Source organism: Periplaneta americana, chromosome 17, assembly GCF_040183065.1.
Source record: "Periplaneta americana isolate PAMFEO1 chromosome 17, P.americana_PAMFEO1_priV1, whole genome shotgun sequence".
In the NCBI taxonomy this organism is placed as follows: domain Eukaryota; kingdom Metazoa; phylum Arthropoda; class Insecta; order Blattodea; family Blattidae; genus Periplaneta; species Periplaneta americana.
Genome location: NC_091133.1, coordinates 93,513,115 through 93,531,862, shown reverse-complemented (window position 1 = coordinate 93,531,862; position 18,748 = coordinate 93,513,115). Strand labels below are relative to the sequence as shown.

At 35.2% G+C, this 18,748-nt stretch overlaps 1 protein-coding gene across 1 annotated transcript in view; it reads right to left on the bottom strand.

The window, feature by feature from the left end:
• The window catches only part of LOC138692903 (mucosa-associated lymphoid tissue lymphoma translocation protein 1-like), a 50,746-nt gene that overhangs the window by 18,602 nt on the left and 13,396 nt on the right, over window positions 1-18,748 (bottom strand). Inside the window, exons 4-13 of the mRNA XM_069816236.1 lie at window positions 16,246-16,513; window positions 13,818-13,913; window positions 11,735-11,783; window positions 11,422-11,625; window positions 10,912-11,101; window positions 7,816-8,021; window positions 6,374-6,463; window positions 6,054-6,244; window positions 1,964-2,035; window positions 652-787 (exon numbers count right to left, since the gene is read on the bottom strand). Coding sequence (XP_069672337.1) covers window positions 652-787; window positions 1,964-2,035; window positions 6,054-6,244; window positions 6,374-6,463; window positions 7,816-8,021; window positions 10,912-11,101; window positions 11,422-11,625; window positions 11,735-11,783; window positions 13,818-13,913; window positions 16,246-16,513 — 1,502 coding nt within the window. The remainder of the gene's footprint in view (window positions 1-651; window positions 788-1,963; window positions 2,036-6,053; window positions 6,245-6,373; window positions 6,464-7,815; window positions 8,022-10,911; window positions 11,102-11,421; window positions 11,626-11,734; window positions 11,784-13,817; window positions 13,914-16,245; window positions 16,514-18,748) is intronic.

Sequence of the window (18,748 nt, the reverse complement as noted above, 5' to 3'; positions counted from 1 at the left end):
CAATTGGAGGAAAAGCTAATACCTATAGTCCCGTATTTATTCACATAATTTCCTTTCTTCTCCTCTAAGATTTTTAGAGCACATTTTACAAAATTTTATTTTTCTCACGTAATTTCTCCCCTCTTACTTACATGAAAAAAAATAAGACAAACTTTTACCCTTCAAGAAATCTGCAGGGGAAGGGAAGGGACTCAACCATCTAATGAACCAAACTGGATTCGAATTCATGCCCGAGCAAATGGCAGATCACTAGGCAAATGAGCTATGCAACTGGTTTTTATTTTATTTTATTTTATTGCACTTGCAACTGCAGAGGTTATATCAGGATTGCCGGTGTGCAGAAACTTTGTCCCGTAGTTTTTTTTTACATGCCAGTAAATCTACTGACATGAGCCTGTCGCATTTAAACACAATTAAATTCCATCGAACTCGGCCGGGATCAAACCCACAACCTCGAGCATAGAAGGCCAGCATTATACCAACTACGCTACCAAGGGCGACTGCAATTGGTTTTAAACTAGAACAATAAATCATTCAATTTAACTGGATACATGCAATGGGAAATAGGTTCAACATTTCACTATTCAGGCAGGAAAAATTCTTTATAATTAATACACACTATTATTATTAATTATTGAATACAATGCTTACTGTCATTTAATGTAGGAGGTGGAGTGAACCAAAGATCCCCCTGCATTATAAGAGGTTGTTTCAAATCAAATGTGTAGCTGCCAACTTCTTTCCCTGTTCTACAATCCTTCAAAATTGCAGACAGCACTATTGGCATCTGAAAAGGAAAATTTAAAAGTCCTCATGCACTTCCATTGACTACAGTAATTAATTATTTATGTCAAAGTATATTTTTGTCTTTCTGAAATACTCTATGCTTCTGTATCAACAGTACAGCGGAGCTTTATTACCCTTTGAAAACAATTTTAATATACGTCAATACACAATCACTGTTAAATTTAACTTGTGTTTGGTGATAAGCATAAGTATAAAATGTAGTATATACTGTACCGTTATATTAAAAAACAATACTATTTTAGTTATTTACTAACATATTTATTATGTAGGATTATAATTTATTGTGTCAATTCTCCGGGGTTTTTTGAGACAAACGTAAATAAAAAAAGTACGAAATTCAGATGCTCCGAATTAAGTGCTGCTCTACATTTAGTAACAATGTTTCCTGCATCACTAAACACGATTTTTTTTCTGTCAAGCACTTCTCCATGATCGTTCAATTTAAATCCAAATGTTTCACTGAGTTTGAACAGCAGACTGGCCCCTACTGTAATCGGGTTACAAAATTTTAGAAAGAGAAGAAGATAGTTACTCTCTCCTTATTTGCACACAGTGTAGTCATGGCTAAGGGATGAGGGGGGGGGGGCGAATTCCAGAAGAGTATGTATTTCATATGCTAGAAAGACGAGCTGACAAACTTAATAAGAGTTTCGCATTGTGTTTCAACTTTCAATAGGGACAGACCAGGTCACTGTCCTCATATCTTAATCTCTTTCTGAAGTGTTTGTGGAAAGATTTGCCCTATGTTACCTGCTTTGCAGTTACAAAATAACAGTATTATTGTGTTTGAAGTAAGCAATTTCTGAGAGACGAATATTGTCGGAATTTTTACTCCCGAGTTTGTATTAACAAAATAATAATTAATATCAAGTACGACCGATTGATTTTAATCGACTCGATTATTTGATTTAATATTTTTGATAGATTAATCGATTAAATCCCACAACATTAAATAAAATCCATACATCAAAATACAAAAACAGCAATTTGGAATAATAAGTTTTAAATCCTGTTTACAGATTTATTCAACACTATTTATTTAAAATTAAATAATCTCTGATAATAATGGAAATTACGAATTCGGAATATATCCGTATATTGTATATAATGGTATAAGAAAATAATAGTAATAAAATTCACTTAAAAAGATATTTACCTTTGTTTTCTGAAGATCATGAATACTTAATACTACCACATCTCTTTCTCTGATAACCTCCAGTTTCAGTTTCTGAAATAAGAAAACAAGGTTATTAGTATTACCCTAGATCATATATACCCAGATTGCTAGGCATTACAGACTTCGACGGTAACAACTTTTGTCAGGTTTACTATGCTACCATCTAGTTGTTACATAAGGAGTCACGTCATAACTCCCATTTGAATTGCATTAGCGACTGTACTGCCATCTCGTGTTTGTTTACAGCAGACGAGTGGCGATCCTGGCGGTTGTTCTCTTCAAAGTGCAACCGATTTTAACATAGGAATGAGCAATCTATATGTGAACTGGGTTTTTACTTATCATTTTAGATTAACTGTTCTTAATATATTCTGGATATGATAGAAAACTTCTCCTTTACCCTTCAGTCCCAATATGTTTAATGTTAACTATCAATTTTGCAATTAAATATTTTTTCAACCATTTTGTATGGTTATAAATTGAAGGAGAAATTAATCGAAAAATACAAAATAGTTTAAGAGTTGTTTTATATATACTTATTCGTTTTTTATTTAGTTCTGACAAAATTCCTATACTTTCCATGTTAATTTATTTCAGTTACATACATTTTACGATTATTCATGGGCACCTGAAACCTGAACCACGTAAGTGAAGTGGGTAGGTATTGGGTACATACATCGATTATCGTTTTTTTTACACTTATGCATCGTATTTGAAATCCCAGGAGATACGAAACATCATTCATACATTCTAAATCAATTTTGCTCGAAATTAGGTTTGCCGTGAAAATGTAAGAACGCACCCGTTCATTGTTAAGATGCAACCCACTTTGAAATTCGTGGTAATTCGAAGTTTCCTATGCTTGCCTCCAAGAATCTTGTGTTCTTCAATGACGTTGTTACTGCTTTAGAAACAGTAAAACATTTCGTAACACAACCTGATGTAACTGAACAAATTATAGAACAGTTATTACAATTTGAGGGCATGGTTTATTCCTTTGAGCAAACAGTTCAAAATAACAGTTTTTTTTTTTTTTGCAATATAATCACATGTTATTAAATGAAGATCACTAACTTAACTCGTTCTTCCCATAAGGTCTTCAAATGCTATTTCAGATGTTATTAAATGTAATTTCAGTTATAAGTTTTTCTCACACTTTTTTTCTTCAGACACCCATAAAAACGTATAAGTTTTATTATATTAATTTACGATAATAATAAAAAGTACAGTACTGTATATTCTTATGGAATTTGGTATTCCCAAGAAAATAGTTCGATTAATTAAAATGTGTCTCAGTGAAACATACAGCAGAGTCCGTATAGGTCAGTTTCTATCTGATGCGTTTCCAATTCACTGCGGGCTAAAGCAGGGAGATGCACTATCACCTTCACTTTTTAACTTTGCTCTAGAATATGCCATTAGGAAAGTTCAGGCTAACAGGCAGGGTTTGGAATTGAACGGGTTACATCAGCTTCTTGTCTATGTGGATGACGTGAATATGTTAGGAGAAAATACACAAACGATTAGGGAAAACACGGAAATTTTACTTGAAGCAAGTAAAGAGATCGGTCTGGAAGTAAATCCCGAAAAGACGAAGTATATGATTATGTCTCGTGACCAGAATATTGTACGAAATGGAAATATAAAAATTGGAGATTTATTCTTCGAAGAGGTGGAAAAATTCAAATATCTTGGAGCAACAGTAACAAATATAAATGACATTCGGGAGGAAATTAAACGCAGAATAAATATGGGAAATGCATGTTATTATTCGGTTGAGAATCTCTTATCATCCAGTCTGCTGTCCAAAAATCTGAAAGTTAGAATTTATAAAACAGTTATATTACTGGTTGTTCTGTATGGTTGTGAAACTTGGACTCTCACTCTGAGAGAGGAACATAGGTTAAGGGTGTTTGAGAATAAGGTGCTTAGGAAAATATTTGGGGCTAAACGGGATGAAGTTACAGGAGAATGGAGAAAGTTACACAACACAGAACTGCATGCATTGTATTCTTCACCTGACATAATTAGGAACATTAAATCCAAACGTTTGAGATGGGCAGGGCATGTAGCACGTATGGGCGAATCCAGAAATGCATATAGAGTGTTAGTTGGGAGACCGGAGGGAAAAAGACCTTTAGGGAGGCCGAGACATAGATGGGAGGATAATATTAAAATGGATTTGAGGGAGGTGGGGTATGATGATAGAGAATGGATTAATCTTGCACAGGATAGGGACCGCTGGCGGGCTTATGTGAGGGCGGCAATGAACCTTCGGGTTCCTTAAAAGCCATTTGTAAGTAAGTAAGTAAGTACTGTATTCCCATACACTGGTAACACAAAGTTCTTTTAAAAATAAAAACGTCGTGTATTTTGTACATGTGTAAAATATTTTGATGGACGGAGAGAGGCGAACCCGACATTTAGCAGCAGAAGGGACTGAAGAAGAAGAAGTAAAATATTTCGTGAACTTTTTTGTTATCACTTATTAGTTCGAATTCCACCGTGGATGGCTGTTTGTCTGTTGTTAATAGATGTCCTATGTGTTTTTTATGGAATTACTGCCAATACAAGGTAATTTTCGACTGATTTATTCGATTTACTGCTTGATACTCTTAATCCGTGATGAGTATACTATATTAGCAATCTCATGGGCAAAAGAAAACTGTACCCCTTCAATCCTCTCCAAATACCATTAAGGTACGCATAACACTGGCTGAGATACACATTGCTCTAAATTATGCTTAATTCATGCTATGTTTCTTATACCAATATTCTACCATGATTAAAATTAGGAAGATTTCTTATTTTCCGAGACATATACGGCAACCCTAAATAAGCTGTAACAGAGACATGAAAATTCTTGATTTGTTCTGTTTGAAATATCAGTACTTATTTTATAATCATTGTAAAAGTATTTATCAAAACAATTCGTGTTTTCCATATTAGAACTAAATAAGGTGGTTAAGATGAAACTAGCAAGACGTCCGGAGCCGACAAAGAGGGGAAGTAAAGAAGATTTGGGTAGTCCATCTACTTGTGAGGGAAAGGAAGGAAATAAGGAACCGCAGAACTACAGTCTACGAAGTTGGTGCTTAAGGGGGATGGAATGATAAAAGTGTGGCAAAAGACATAGAAACAATAAAGTGAGTGTTCAAGAAGTAAGAGTAACTAGCAAAACAATCGGAGAGAGAATGTATGAACGAATAAGTGAATTAGTGTCCAGAGAAACAAGAGTTGATAAAGGAAGTGACTAGAGAAAATTAGAAGTGTTTGTTAATAGTAATTGGTAGTGAAATGTTACTAATATTGGAGTGTCGACTAAGTTAGCGTACAATCAGAGAAATTGAAATGATAGGAAGACAGCAAGTATTTTAATGTAAGTTTACAAATGAATGTTGAGTTGACTTACTAAAATAATGGCAAACGGAAAATTTATCGGGGTGAAAGGGAACAGTTTAACAAAATAAACATGTGATTCAGTGTTTAATGGAGAAATAGGGGATAAGAGTGATGACAGAAGTGAGGAGAGGTAGAAATGATTGTAAATTAGTGATGAAAGTGAATGAGTATGATTAAATAGTGTTAGTAAAAGTTAGTTCAAAATTAGGGAAATTTTAGACGATAGGAAGTACTTCAAATATACAGTAAGTAAACAGTAAAAGTGGTGAGGTGTTCATTAGAAAGAAGGGAAAATTTTAAGGGGAGAGGTTAGAAAGCAAATTGAGAGTATGTATTATAGTAATAGAGGTAACAAAGGTAAAACAAGATGACTGCACACGTCAATGAAAGTTTATTGTAATTAGAAGGTAATGGGGAGCACGAATACAGAGATGTGGTGGCGACCCATTACCAAATAAGAGTTGTAGAAATAAATATATCAATATTTGAACTAAATATACATTTTAAAGTATCAGTACCAATATCTATTTTATAATGATCATATTAGAACTAAAGTCTGATAAAAGTCAGTCTCCCCCCCCCCCCCCCCAAAAGAGCAACTACAGTTCACAAGTTACTTACATATACTTGTCAGTTTCGCCATTAAGATATCTTATATGTTACTTACCTCATCTTGCAAGCGAAACACTACTTTCCAATTTGCCATGTGATTAATGAGAATATCGAGTGAGTTGAGGAAACAGTTTCTATGAGGTTGAATTTTCACTACTGATTCCCATTCTATATTTTCAAATTTTATACGACGTAGAGCTGGTAATGTCATTAGCTTCTGGTATTCAGTTTCTGTTTCACGACATCCTGTAAATTTGAATGATAAAATTTAAAACAAATCACTGTCTATCATATGTTTAGGAATATCATAATAGTAATGATTACTTCTTCAGTATTTAAATATTCATGCACAACAGAAATGCAATAAAAACAAACCTATTACTTCATCCGTCAAATGAAAGTCATCAACAATGTTTAAGCATGCAAATGGAATTTGCAGATGTCCTTCCTCAGATGCTGCTATTTCTGAAAGACAGAGGACATAAATACAAATCTGTAAGAAAGTAAAAACAAAGTGTGTCTTGTCATTTTCATACGACTGATTTAAATGCTGATAATGTAAGAAATTTTGAACTTAAAATATTTTACAGAGGATGTTAATTTAACTACTAAAACATTATTTCTTTGTGTAAAAAGTTTTGTTTTCTCAACTGTGTTTCGAGATTTAATAGTATATTGCCTTACTTACTGGCTTTTAAGGAACCCAGAGGTTCATTGCCACCCTCACATAAGCCCGCCATTGGTCCCTATCCTGTGCAAGATTAATCCAGTCTCTATCAACATATCCCACCTCCCTCAAATCCATTTTAATATTATCTTCCCAACTACATCTCGGCCTTCCCAAAGGTCTTTTTCCCTCAGGCCTCCCAACTAACACTCTATATGCATTTCTGGATTCGCTCATACGTGCTACATGCCTTGCCCATTTTAAACGTCGGGATTTAATGTTCCTAATTATGTCAGGCGAGAAATACAATAGTGTATTGCCTACATTTTTGAATTACAAGTTCAATTCAAATTTTTCAGTTAAAAGAATCACTCACTCTGTTCGGTCAGTTAGGTGGTCTAGTTAACCCAAACACTTATTTTCAAGAAATACGAAAAGCCCGAAATCCCATAAGGGCAAAGGTCTCTTACAGGAGTGTAGGGTGAGCTGAAGATCTACTACACTTGGGGAGCCAGTCCAAGAGAGCTTACACGATACTTACAAACTAAACACATAAACAACCTATAACAATGACACTATAATCCTCAGGTAAAAAAATAATGCGTCAGACAATTTCATGTCCAACATTGTAGATTGCTTTGAAACATGACTGCTTGTATATTAGGCTTAGTAATTTGACACACTGTTATTAATGCCATTTACCTACATGCTTCCCATTATCTTCAGTGGATGTTTATTTCGTCAAACATTTGACAGATTTATAGATTATTTTATGCCTATGCAAGAATATATACTTGAATTGAAAGGCCTTCCTAAGCACTTCAGAACTCATTAAAATCTATGAAGACTATATCAATTGAAAGGTTGAAGTTGAACGTCTATCATTTTCTTAAAATTAATTGAATAATTGTAAAAATGCAATCTATGCAGGAGAACTCTTTACGAATACAATGCTGTACCTCTATATTGTTATTCTGTACATTATTAAGGATATTACAATGAATATTATTGACATTTTTAAACATCTTCAAACAATACATTTGAATTTGTGAAGTTTTTAACTCTCACAGGATAACAATACATAACAGTGCACAATATTTAATATTTACAAAGTTGATAATAATGATAATGGACAGTTTATATTACTTACCTCTCCGAACAATATCCAGCATTTTGAGAACAGGAATATCTTTAGCTAGATGGTTTTTCAAGTGACTTACATAAATGCTATTCTTTTCTTTAGATTTCTCATATGCAGCCATATTGAATGTAGTAGTAGATTCATAAATTAGATTTCGATATGCTGTGTAATTGAATACATGTGGCAACTCCTCATGAATGCATGGGTTCTCCTTCCTGTTAAAAGAATAAATCACTGAATTAAAAAGTGACAAGATTACTCGAATCTCTATAATTGCATGAAAACTTGATATGCTGTTCATGAAATTTTGAACTTAAAATATTTTGAAGAGGATGTTAATTTAACTACTAAAACATTATTTCTTTGTGTAAAAAGTTTTGTTTTCTCAACTGTGTTTCGAGATTTAATAGTGTATTGCCTTACTTACTACTAATACCACAGTTACGTATTTTACAATTAGGCTATGTTAAATTAAACGTCTGTCTTTCTACTCCACGTATTTAATTTAACAAGGGGGAGCCTTCTCGTTAATTTATTACTTCACAATTGCTTCCTCATTTCATCTCGAGATAGTAGAAACGATTCACACGATGCCAATGAGTTCTTTAAAATTGTAATGAATAATAATGTCATTACAGAAAATTGGATTAATTCTTCAAAATTAGACTATGTTAAATTAACTATTTCTGTCTTTATACCCCCATTTCTGTAATAATAATAATAATAATAATAATAATAATAATAATAATAATAATAATAATAATAATAATAATATTTTATTAAATTAAAATTAAGTTGACTATTTCGTTAAGCTTTTACATTTACTGTACATATTCCCAGTCTGAGTAGAACAGTATGGCTCTTATCGGTAGTGTTTGGATGACGTAACCATATTAACAAAAAGTGTGACCAGATTTCTCGAATGTCAAAAGCATAAACGTTTCACGTTAAAAGAATATACTAACTAAGAATTCACTACAACAACACATTTGAACAAAACTCTATTTTAAAATTAATTTCAAACATTAAATACAATTCTCCTTTCTTTGAAACTTCGATTAGAACTATACAAAACATTACAATGCTAATTGGGCCTTTTTAAACTACTCATGGTTAATGTATAATGGTTACCTTGGTAGTTGCCAGAAATACTGATATTTAGGGAAGCTGTTATCTTCCAGATATGATCAATAGACCCGTTTATAAAATTTTAATAGCCTGTCAGAGTTGATTCCATTTTTGAAGTGATACTAAGATACAAAAGTATGATAATTAGCAGAATTTTAAGTCTGGCGTGCTGGAAAAATAACCAATAAATTTTGTCTGAAATTCTCTCATTTAAAGGCAGGTTCTTTTACGTGTCCTGCTTAGAGGGATCGAGAAATAAGTGCTAATTTAAAGTATAAATAATGGTTTTATAACATAACTTTTTGTATAACTTGATGTAAAACTCTGAATGGTCAGTGCAACTCGATGTTTGCAACTATCCTGAAGACATCTAAAAGGTACTGAACCTTCTGCCAAGTGTTCCATAACATTTGTGGGGTGATTAGCGCAGCTGCATTTATAATGGGTTGTCTCAGTTTTCCAAAGTGTCAACTGTATCACGTTGATACACAACACTTCTCATAAAGCCCCAGAGAAAGGTCAATGGGCATTAAGTCGGTTGACCTAGGTGGCCAGGCAAGGGTTCTCCTCTTCCGATCAAGTTTGCATTCAAGAAGCCACGCACTACTCCATAGTAATGGGGTGGGACCTTATGTTGCTGAGAAACTGATTCACAACAAGTTGATCAACAAAAGTTCTGCAACATGTCCAGATACACATTCCCTGTGACTGTTGCCTCGATGAAGAAGAATGGTCCAATGACGGAATGTTTTACTGAATGGTGCCACGATAAACATTAGTGCGCATGCGCATGAACATGCAACTGTTTTTAAACTAGATGAAAATCACAACGATATCTTCATCTGATTTTAAATGGTGAGCATTTATTTCTCGATCCCTCTAAGTGGGACACTGTGTATAATAATGTGACAGCCGTGTCGAGAATCGAAAGCACGTCCCCCAGAAGAGAGAAAGCTGGGTGATGCTGGCAGCTGTGCACGGAGAGAAAGAGGAAGGCCAACATTGCAGCGTGAGGCAAAGGGGGACGCAAAGCTGTGGGTGCTTCGCTGTGCGAGGTGAAGGGGAGGAACGAAACCTCCCGAACAGACATACAGAAACAGAAGTCCCGAGTAACAGGTGGAAGACACCAGAAATGGAAACTTCCAGAATCGTACTTTCTGGAAACTATGGCTTAGTAATAAATACAGGACGTGAGGAGAAGAAAGTTCAGTTTTTGGTCAGCAAGCCAGTCAGTCTTGTGTAGCAGTGAAGCCAGCTTCGAGACCGGATTTCGACTTGAGTGTGTGTCCGCAACTGTGCGAGCATCCAGGCGAGTGCGGCGTATCCGGAGTCTGTGGTTCGACGAGCAGTGGACCGCAGTTGGGGGGATCTGAGTTCGAAGTTCAGTGGACTGTCTCTGCAAGTCTTGGGTTCGATATATGGTGACTTGAGTGAATGAGCTAGAAGAACTAACTAAGGCTAACTGTGAAGTGAGAACTGACAGTTTTGTGTTGTAAATAGTGCTTTCTGAACATTAGTTGAGATTAGCAGTACATTGTTGTTATCAATAATCCAAGTGAATTGTCATTGTCGTCTGTGGAGTGTAATAACAAATACTGTGTTGCTGTGTGGAGTGGAAATCCCATTGTTGACGGGAGTGTTTAAATTCAATTATAGAAAGTGATTATTGTTGTGACAATCAAAGTTACATTATTGTTTTGAAATAAAAGTTACAATATGTACTTCCTCCTGAAGGAAGTCAAGCAAGGGTTTTTTTACTGCTCTTAAATGGTTACAATTTTCAACAGATTTTAAACTCCTAAGACTTGGCACTAGACAATAGCAGACATGAGAACCACTCAATCACTGCCAACAACCAAATTTTGTGAAGTAATATTAATTATGAAGGTTTGAATAGAACTTGGTTATATCAAAGATAATAATATTTTGCATAAATTCCGTTAAGTACTACTGATATCACCAAAGTATTTATCTTACCTATCAGGCACTTTGAGGCACGAATCTAACAACATTAAAAACAGTCTTGGATTCTTTTCCATGACATTTTTAATCACTTCTGACACACTAAGACTGTTGCAGCGACGATATTCTTTAGGCCCTGGTGCATCTACTGGTAACATGAATCCATCTTGAAAGTTGAAGCCATGTCCCGCAAAGTAGAAAAATGCTAAAAATAATTAACAGAGAAAATGGTAGATCATACACTGTACAAACATTTTATAAGTCTAATAAACATAAACTCAACAAGGGGGAAATTCTTTTTAAACTAATTATTACAGTTATATGATAATAGCTATAGCAAATTTACGAGATTTAAATTTATGAAAAGAGGAGAAAACATGAAGATCTATAGGCTACCTTTCTGTTTCATAATTTATAACAGCCTATCATTTCACTCACTGTTAACAACTGTTCCAGTTGAAAGAATAATTCAATACAATAATATACGAAAATAAGTCCCAATATCAGTACAATGTTATGTCTTACCATATGCTCCATCTGGTAGTAATTTACAAAATAAAGACACAGCATTTCTCATCTCTTGAAGAGTAAGATTATGGAGTGCAATTACTTTAAATTCAGCATCCTTCAATATGTTAGCAATGGTGACTACATCATTTCTTGGTGTATGGAGAGGAGTCAATTCATTGTACAGATCGTTACCAATTAGAAGTGCTACCTTTTCAGTTGCTGAAATGGAAAAAAAGATCAGTTCGAATTTTTGTATACAATATACAACATTAAATAGTACAATGACAAAAGTAGATTACAAATAATGACGTAGGAGAATATTTACTACCTCTCAGTCTAGGGAGTTGACTTGTCTCATCTACTGGGGCAGAATGTATCTGAAAAAGTGAAATTTGCATAATGTGTAAAATGAAATGATTTGTAGTTTTTGAATTTATGAGCAGATTATCAGAACATAAAAGATATTTTATTTCTGTTAGATATTTATGTAGTTCTTACATCACTTCATGCTTAAAAAAACATTAGATCTCACAGTCAGAAAGATGTATGATTGTATATAACGGTTTTTTAATGTCAGTGACAACTTTTCATTCCTAATAACCGACTTGTTCTATCCCACTCATCAATGTTCTTCTTGGAAGCCTCTTTCTAGTAGAGCTTCATATATTCCTTTTTTATATAATTTTCTTGGTTTCCTCTGCTCCCCATTTTCACATGGACACCAATTCAACACACTTCTTGATCACTTCTGTTGTATGTCACTAACTGATTTCGAACATTTACTATGCAAAATATTGCCAATTATTTCGACGAAATACACTCAACTAAGAGAAGCAATACCAGCCAAAGTTCGGCTCGCCATAAGATTATTGGCTTCCAGTGACAGCTTAGAGTCTATATTTCTTGTTCAAAGTTTCGAGTCAAATTACTTAAAAAATTTATTAGATTCACCATTCGTTCCTTTGACTCAGACACAGAGGGGAGGGCAGGCAAGTGCGAGTCTCAGCGAGACAAGGTGAGGCGAGCTCACCCACCACACTTTCGTGCTCATCTTGCCTCAGGTCGACTCAGCAAGTGTGTGGAGCTAGCACCAAAGTTCTCTATAACACTCTAATCTCTCTTGTGTTATTATATTTATTATGACGGCAGTGAAAGTTGATTTTTAAAACCAAAGATAAATCCAGACTGAAATCCACTGTGATGAAATTTATGCAAAGAACAGCAAGATACATTTGATCAGATTTCAAACAAAATAACGGAATTTTGTCATTAAAAACTTGATTGAATACATAAACTGAATGTCAAAATCAAGTTTGCCAAAATTAATGACGTAATATATTTCAAATGAAAGAAGAGAAGACGATCTAAGATGACAATGACGAAATACCACTTTCTCGAGTATTTAAGATTTCGCCGGGTGTCTTGAACAGTATCTTAACATAGAGTGGGGTCTTTAAAGGCTCAAGTTCCTACCTTGGGCAAAATTTGGGTTCTAACAATGAATTACTTTATTTTGCCATCTGAAAACTGTGTTAAATTTTATCTTTCAAATAGTAACCATGACTTTCAACACATCACTGGAACAAACTGCTGAAACACTTCATGACTTGGGGAAAAGTTCAGTAGTGATTTCAATTTCCTTTCGAATTCTGGCCTTGTGAGTGTTGTTTTCATGAATGTGATGGGAGAACACTTTCTCTTTCAAGTCTCCCTGCAGGAAGAATTCACTGGCCATCAAATCAGGCAACTGCAGAGGCAAAGAAATGTCTTCAAACTGGGAAACAATGTGTCCTGGAATGTTTTGTTATGAGATAGTTGTATAGTTGCCCCACCTTCTTGAAACTCTATCATAATGATGCAACGGTAGCTTCAAGAATAAAGAAATCAATCAGCATTTTTGTGCAATGTTCTGAACTCACTGTTGAGGACATTTAATTTGCAGTATTTGAGTCTAATGTCAGAAAGGCACAGGTTGAACTTCTCAGGATCATTAAATAGCAATGTTCATCTTCAGTAATACCATTTGTTCCACTCTCTTCTTAATAGTCTGGAGTGATAGCGATGGAGTTGATTCCCTTCCACTTTTGTCACGAAATTTCCATAAAATTAATGTTGAAGGTTCACAATGAAGTTAAGTGAAATATATTTCGTACACAAATATACACTGCTGCTCTGACTATTGCTCCATTACAAATTAAATTCGAAGTTACAACTTACTAGTTGTTACTGCTTTAGTTTCTCATGCTCCAGTCATTATTATTGGTAATGCCAACTTAAAAAAGAAAACATTTAAATGAGCAGTCTTGCTTCTTAAAAAAAAATAAATCCATCCATCCTATCTACTTCACACACAGATACAGTTACTGATGATATTCAACAGCAATATTTTTAATAAAAAAAATCAAACTTACCACTGCCACTCTACATGATCTTGACCAAACTCCACCACGTTCATTCTTAACAAAACATCTGTAATAACCTTCGTCACAAGCTGAAATTTTTTCAATCTAAAACAACAGTGAATGAATTAATATTAGTAACTGTGGCAATATAGGTACAATTTTTGCACAATGAATTCTTAAACCGACCCTTGAAGACTATAAACAGTGGAATTATTTCCTTAATACAGGGTTAGTACAAAAGAAATAGACACTTTCAATATTTTATAAATACAAAACTATTAAAGTTATCAGGAATCAATTTACACTGTTTTATAAAGTAATTTCTCAAGTTTACAAATGTTCAATATGTGCTCCTTGTATCACATGGCACACACACAAGGAGATAGTCTACTTCATCCCAAACCTGGTGTAACATACCTGAATCAGTGCATTGATACTAATCACAGCAATAGTATGCGTTGTTTCAACTTATCTAAATAACTTAAGGGAAGTAAACACTGTGTTTTACAAATCCCCAAAGAAAAAAGTCGCACGGTGTGAGATCAGGGCTCCTTGGTGGCCACCGTGCGAGAGCACAGTTGTCATCTGTTCCACGACCAAGTGGAAGTGGAAGAGTTTCGTCCAGATAATTTATAACACCCTGGTGCCAGTCATCCTGTTGAAAGATTTAGTTCCTCCTTATGCTATGTAGTTGAGGCAGTTCCTCAACAACAGCGCAAAATGCACGTTGATATCACAGATAGCGATCTTAGCTATTATGCTTGCACCGTGCAAAAATCAACACAGTAATACCAACAATGTGTCTTATCGAAACTTTTACAGTTCCTCAAACTAACATTGCAAATTTTTTGTTTTATACAACACTAAAAGTGTCTATTTCTTTTGTGCTAATCCAGTATAATGTTGCCAACAGGTCTCATGCAGCTATAGGCCTACTTCCAAGAACACCACTTGTGGACTATTATAATACACTAATTGTGAGTATTTACATATGATTTGTAACTCAACTGAAAAAGCCACTGAACTGCACTTTCACTCAAGTGTGTTTTGTATTGTGTATTGAGAAATTATTACATCCAATTCAAAATATTCATTTATGTAATAAACCCCATGTGCATCTTAAATCCCTATGATGAGTGTAAAAATAGAATCAGCTAGAGAGTAAGAAGACATCATTTAGAGTTTGGTGTGTAGTATGTCGAAGAGAGAGGGAGAGGGGGAGGAAGAGGAATATGGAGGGAGGGGAGAGAGTGGGGAGGGAGGGAGGGAGGGAGGAGATATGGAGGGGGAGATGGGGAGGGAGAGAGGGAGGGGTGGAAGGAGCGGGAGAAATAGAAATAAGGGGGAGGGAGGGAGAGAATTAAATTATGGTTTATTTAACGACGCTCGCAACTGAAGAGATTATATCAGCGTTGCCGGTGTGCCGGAATTTTGTCCCGCAGGAGTTCTTTTACATACCACTAACTCTAGTGACAGGAGCCTGTCACATTTAAGCACACTTAACGCATTTCCTTACTTACTTACAAATAGCTTTTAAGGAACCCGCAGGTTCATTGCCGCCCTCACATAAGCCCGCCATTGGTCCCTATCCTTGCAAGATTAATCCACCTCCCTCAAATCCATTTTAATAATATCTTCCCATCTACGTCTCGACTTCCCAAAAGGTCTTATTGTATGGATTCGTAACAAGCTGTTTTTTATGGTGATGGACTTTACCCATTTAAGCACACTTAAATGCTATCGACCTGGGCTGGGATCGAACCCGCAACCTCGGGCACAGAAGACCAGCACTATACTAACTCTGCCACCCAGGGCGACGAAGAGACAGAGGGGAAGAGAGGGAGTGAGAGGGAGGAGGAGGTGTGTGTGTGTGTGTGTGTATATATATATATATATATATATATATATATATATATATCCTAGTTCTACTGATTATGAATGTCAATATACTATCTTTCAACAAGATTCTGTCACTGCTCATAGAGCCCTGGCTTCAATAAATGAAATAAGAACGGTGTTTGAGCATAAAATTATTAGTGTTATGATTACCACGCTCCCCCAATTTCATTTGCGATTTTTGTTTGGGAAACCTTGAAAGACATAAGGAAATTCCTACACATACATGAATCAAAGACAATATTTAGAGAGAAATAGCATCAATTTATAACTGCATTTCTAGTAATATCTAAAGGTCAATTTTGCATCTTATGTCTACTGTCTTTGTCGGCCCATGTGGTCAGCACTTTCCGTAGTGTGGTTCGGCTTACTGGCTGCATAGGAGCTGCTGACAGACATCAAGGAAATAATCACACTGTACAAGTAAACAACTGTTCTTTCAACTCGAAAGTTAATAACTATCCATACAACTGATTACTCATTTTTACAAGGTAAGTAAATGAACCATTTAACAAAGTCTGAAATAGGTAGATACTCTTACTGTCAATGTGTCGGTGTTTTCTTCTTCAAGGAATTCATTATTTTTCCACCATTCATATTCAGGATCTGGATATGCAGAAGCTATGCATGTAAGTGTTATAACATCCCCTTCTCTGTATGCAACATTAGATAACGGCTGTTCATGGATGATGGGGGGAGTGGGAAGTATTTTAACTTCAACAGTGTTCGATTCCAGTACATAAGAACCATCTTCTTCTTCATCAAATTCCTGACATATATAACAGGTATATTCGCCTTCATGCTCGAAGCTGCAAAAGATAAAATAAATTTTTTCATGAAAACAGTACACATTAAGCACGGACACACACACTGTCATAGATTTCCGAGTAATTTAAAATTTGTTATAGAATAGATGATGTGATCATATGAAATTCGTTTTTAATGTCTCATTCGTATACCAATGTTAGCTGGTTCAAACTGGCTTGTGACATATTTCTTACGTAGCACTCTTGTTACCATCAGAAGAAATGTAAATACATGGTGTATGTACATACATTTATTTATACTGCTATTGGTTATAAAGAAGGCGACAGTGGTAACCAGAAGATATAACAATAAATAAATCAATAATTACATCCTTATTAACCTGTAGAATCTTTTTTTTTACTTAGTTATTTAACGACGCTGTATCAACTACGAGGTTATTTAGCGTCGATGGAATTGGTGATAGTGAGATGATATTTGGCGAGATGAGGCCGAGGATTCGCCATAGAGTACCTGACATTTGCCTTATGATTGGGGAAAACCTCGGAAAAAACCCAATCAGGCAATCAGTCCAAGCGGGAATCGACCCACGTCCGAACGCAACTTCGGATCGCCAGGCAAGCGCCTTAGCTGACCGAGCTACGCCAGTGGCTCTGTAGCATCTTACTTATTTTTTTATTTTAGTAGTTTATTTTACGATGCTTTATCAACATTCTAGGTTATTTAGCGTCTGAATGAGATGAAGGTGATAATGCTGGTGAAATGAGTCCGGGGTCCAGCACCGAAAGTTACCCAGCATTTGCTCATATTGGGTTGAGGGAAAACACTGGAAAAAACCTCAACCAGGTAACTTGCCTCGACCGGGGATCGAACCCGGGACACCTGGTTTCACGGCCAGATGCACTAACCGTTACTCCACAGATGTGGACGAATCTTACTTAAAAAGCATATGTACAGTGCAAATAATTTTAATGCTGAATTTCTGCTTGCATATACTGTCAAAAGCAGGTTTTATTATATTTAAAAGAAATTCACTGAAAATAACTTCAAGCTGCTTTTATAAAATATTCAAGTTTTTTTTTTATAAACTTAACTTAAAAATGAAAAATTGAGCTATAAAATAAAGTAAAAGTTGGAAAGTACATCCTAGGGTAACAATTTTTTCTGTTGTAACATTGGGTCACTAAACTCCCAAACGTCAGTTCTACTTCATGAAATGTTTTGGTTGTTTAGTACATGAAAAGCACAGACAAGATTGGCAGTCTTCTCTATGGTACAAATTATCACTTAATCGTGATCACTAGGGAACGGAATTTGGAGTAGTAAAAGCTAGTATTGGCATCTACACAGTCATTTGTTTACAACCCTCTATGCCAAGTCCTCCCCTTCATGACATATTCGCAGATCTCTGCACGTCAACAACAGGTGAACGGGACAGTTGTCGCATAAGAACTTCAACATACAGGTTTGCAGTTCAGCGTAGTGAAGTGCATGTACAATGCCGAAAGTGAAACCAACTAACAATACAAAATTGAAAGACTATATTTGTAAAAGCTAAGATCGAGTATCAAAATTCAGGAAACAATTCCCTAAATTATCGCTTCCCCCATGTCCAGTTCTTAAGAGATGGGGGCCATGGTTAGAAGCTTGCAATAATTATTATTACGCACATCACCTCCAATCTGTGAAGAAAGTGGTCCAGTCATTCGATCTTGATGACGCGGCTGCGATTCAAATATGCCAGGAACTGCTAAATGATAGAATAATCAAAAAAGAAATCATGGATATTAAGTCAAATTTTTTATATTTACCGGATGCCAGTATTCGATTAGTACAGTCAGGAGTAGAACTAGTTGAGCAAATAAATATTATGAGTACTATTGTAAATAAACTGAGTGCAGTAGAAGGTAAAGTAGGAAAACGTGTTGGTGAAAAAATGAACAGAGTTTTGATTAAAAATGATAGGTTCAGTATTCTCAGTCGGATTTCAGATGCACTAACAAACACATGTCCCAATGACGTCATTCAACATGTGAATTTAATTGACGTATTTTGTTTCAAGTACTCTCCAATTGTCTCTGCAGATGTAGAGCGGAGTTTTTCCATGTTAAAAAAAATTTCCTTCCTTGCAAAAGAGCAAAGTTATGTTTAGAAAATTTGAAAATGATATTTACAATTTATTATAACAAGGCACAGCAGGAATCAACATTTAATGATACTCTATTAGGCTATGTTGTAAATATTGTAGTGTACGTTATGTACATATTATCATATTTCAT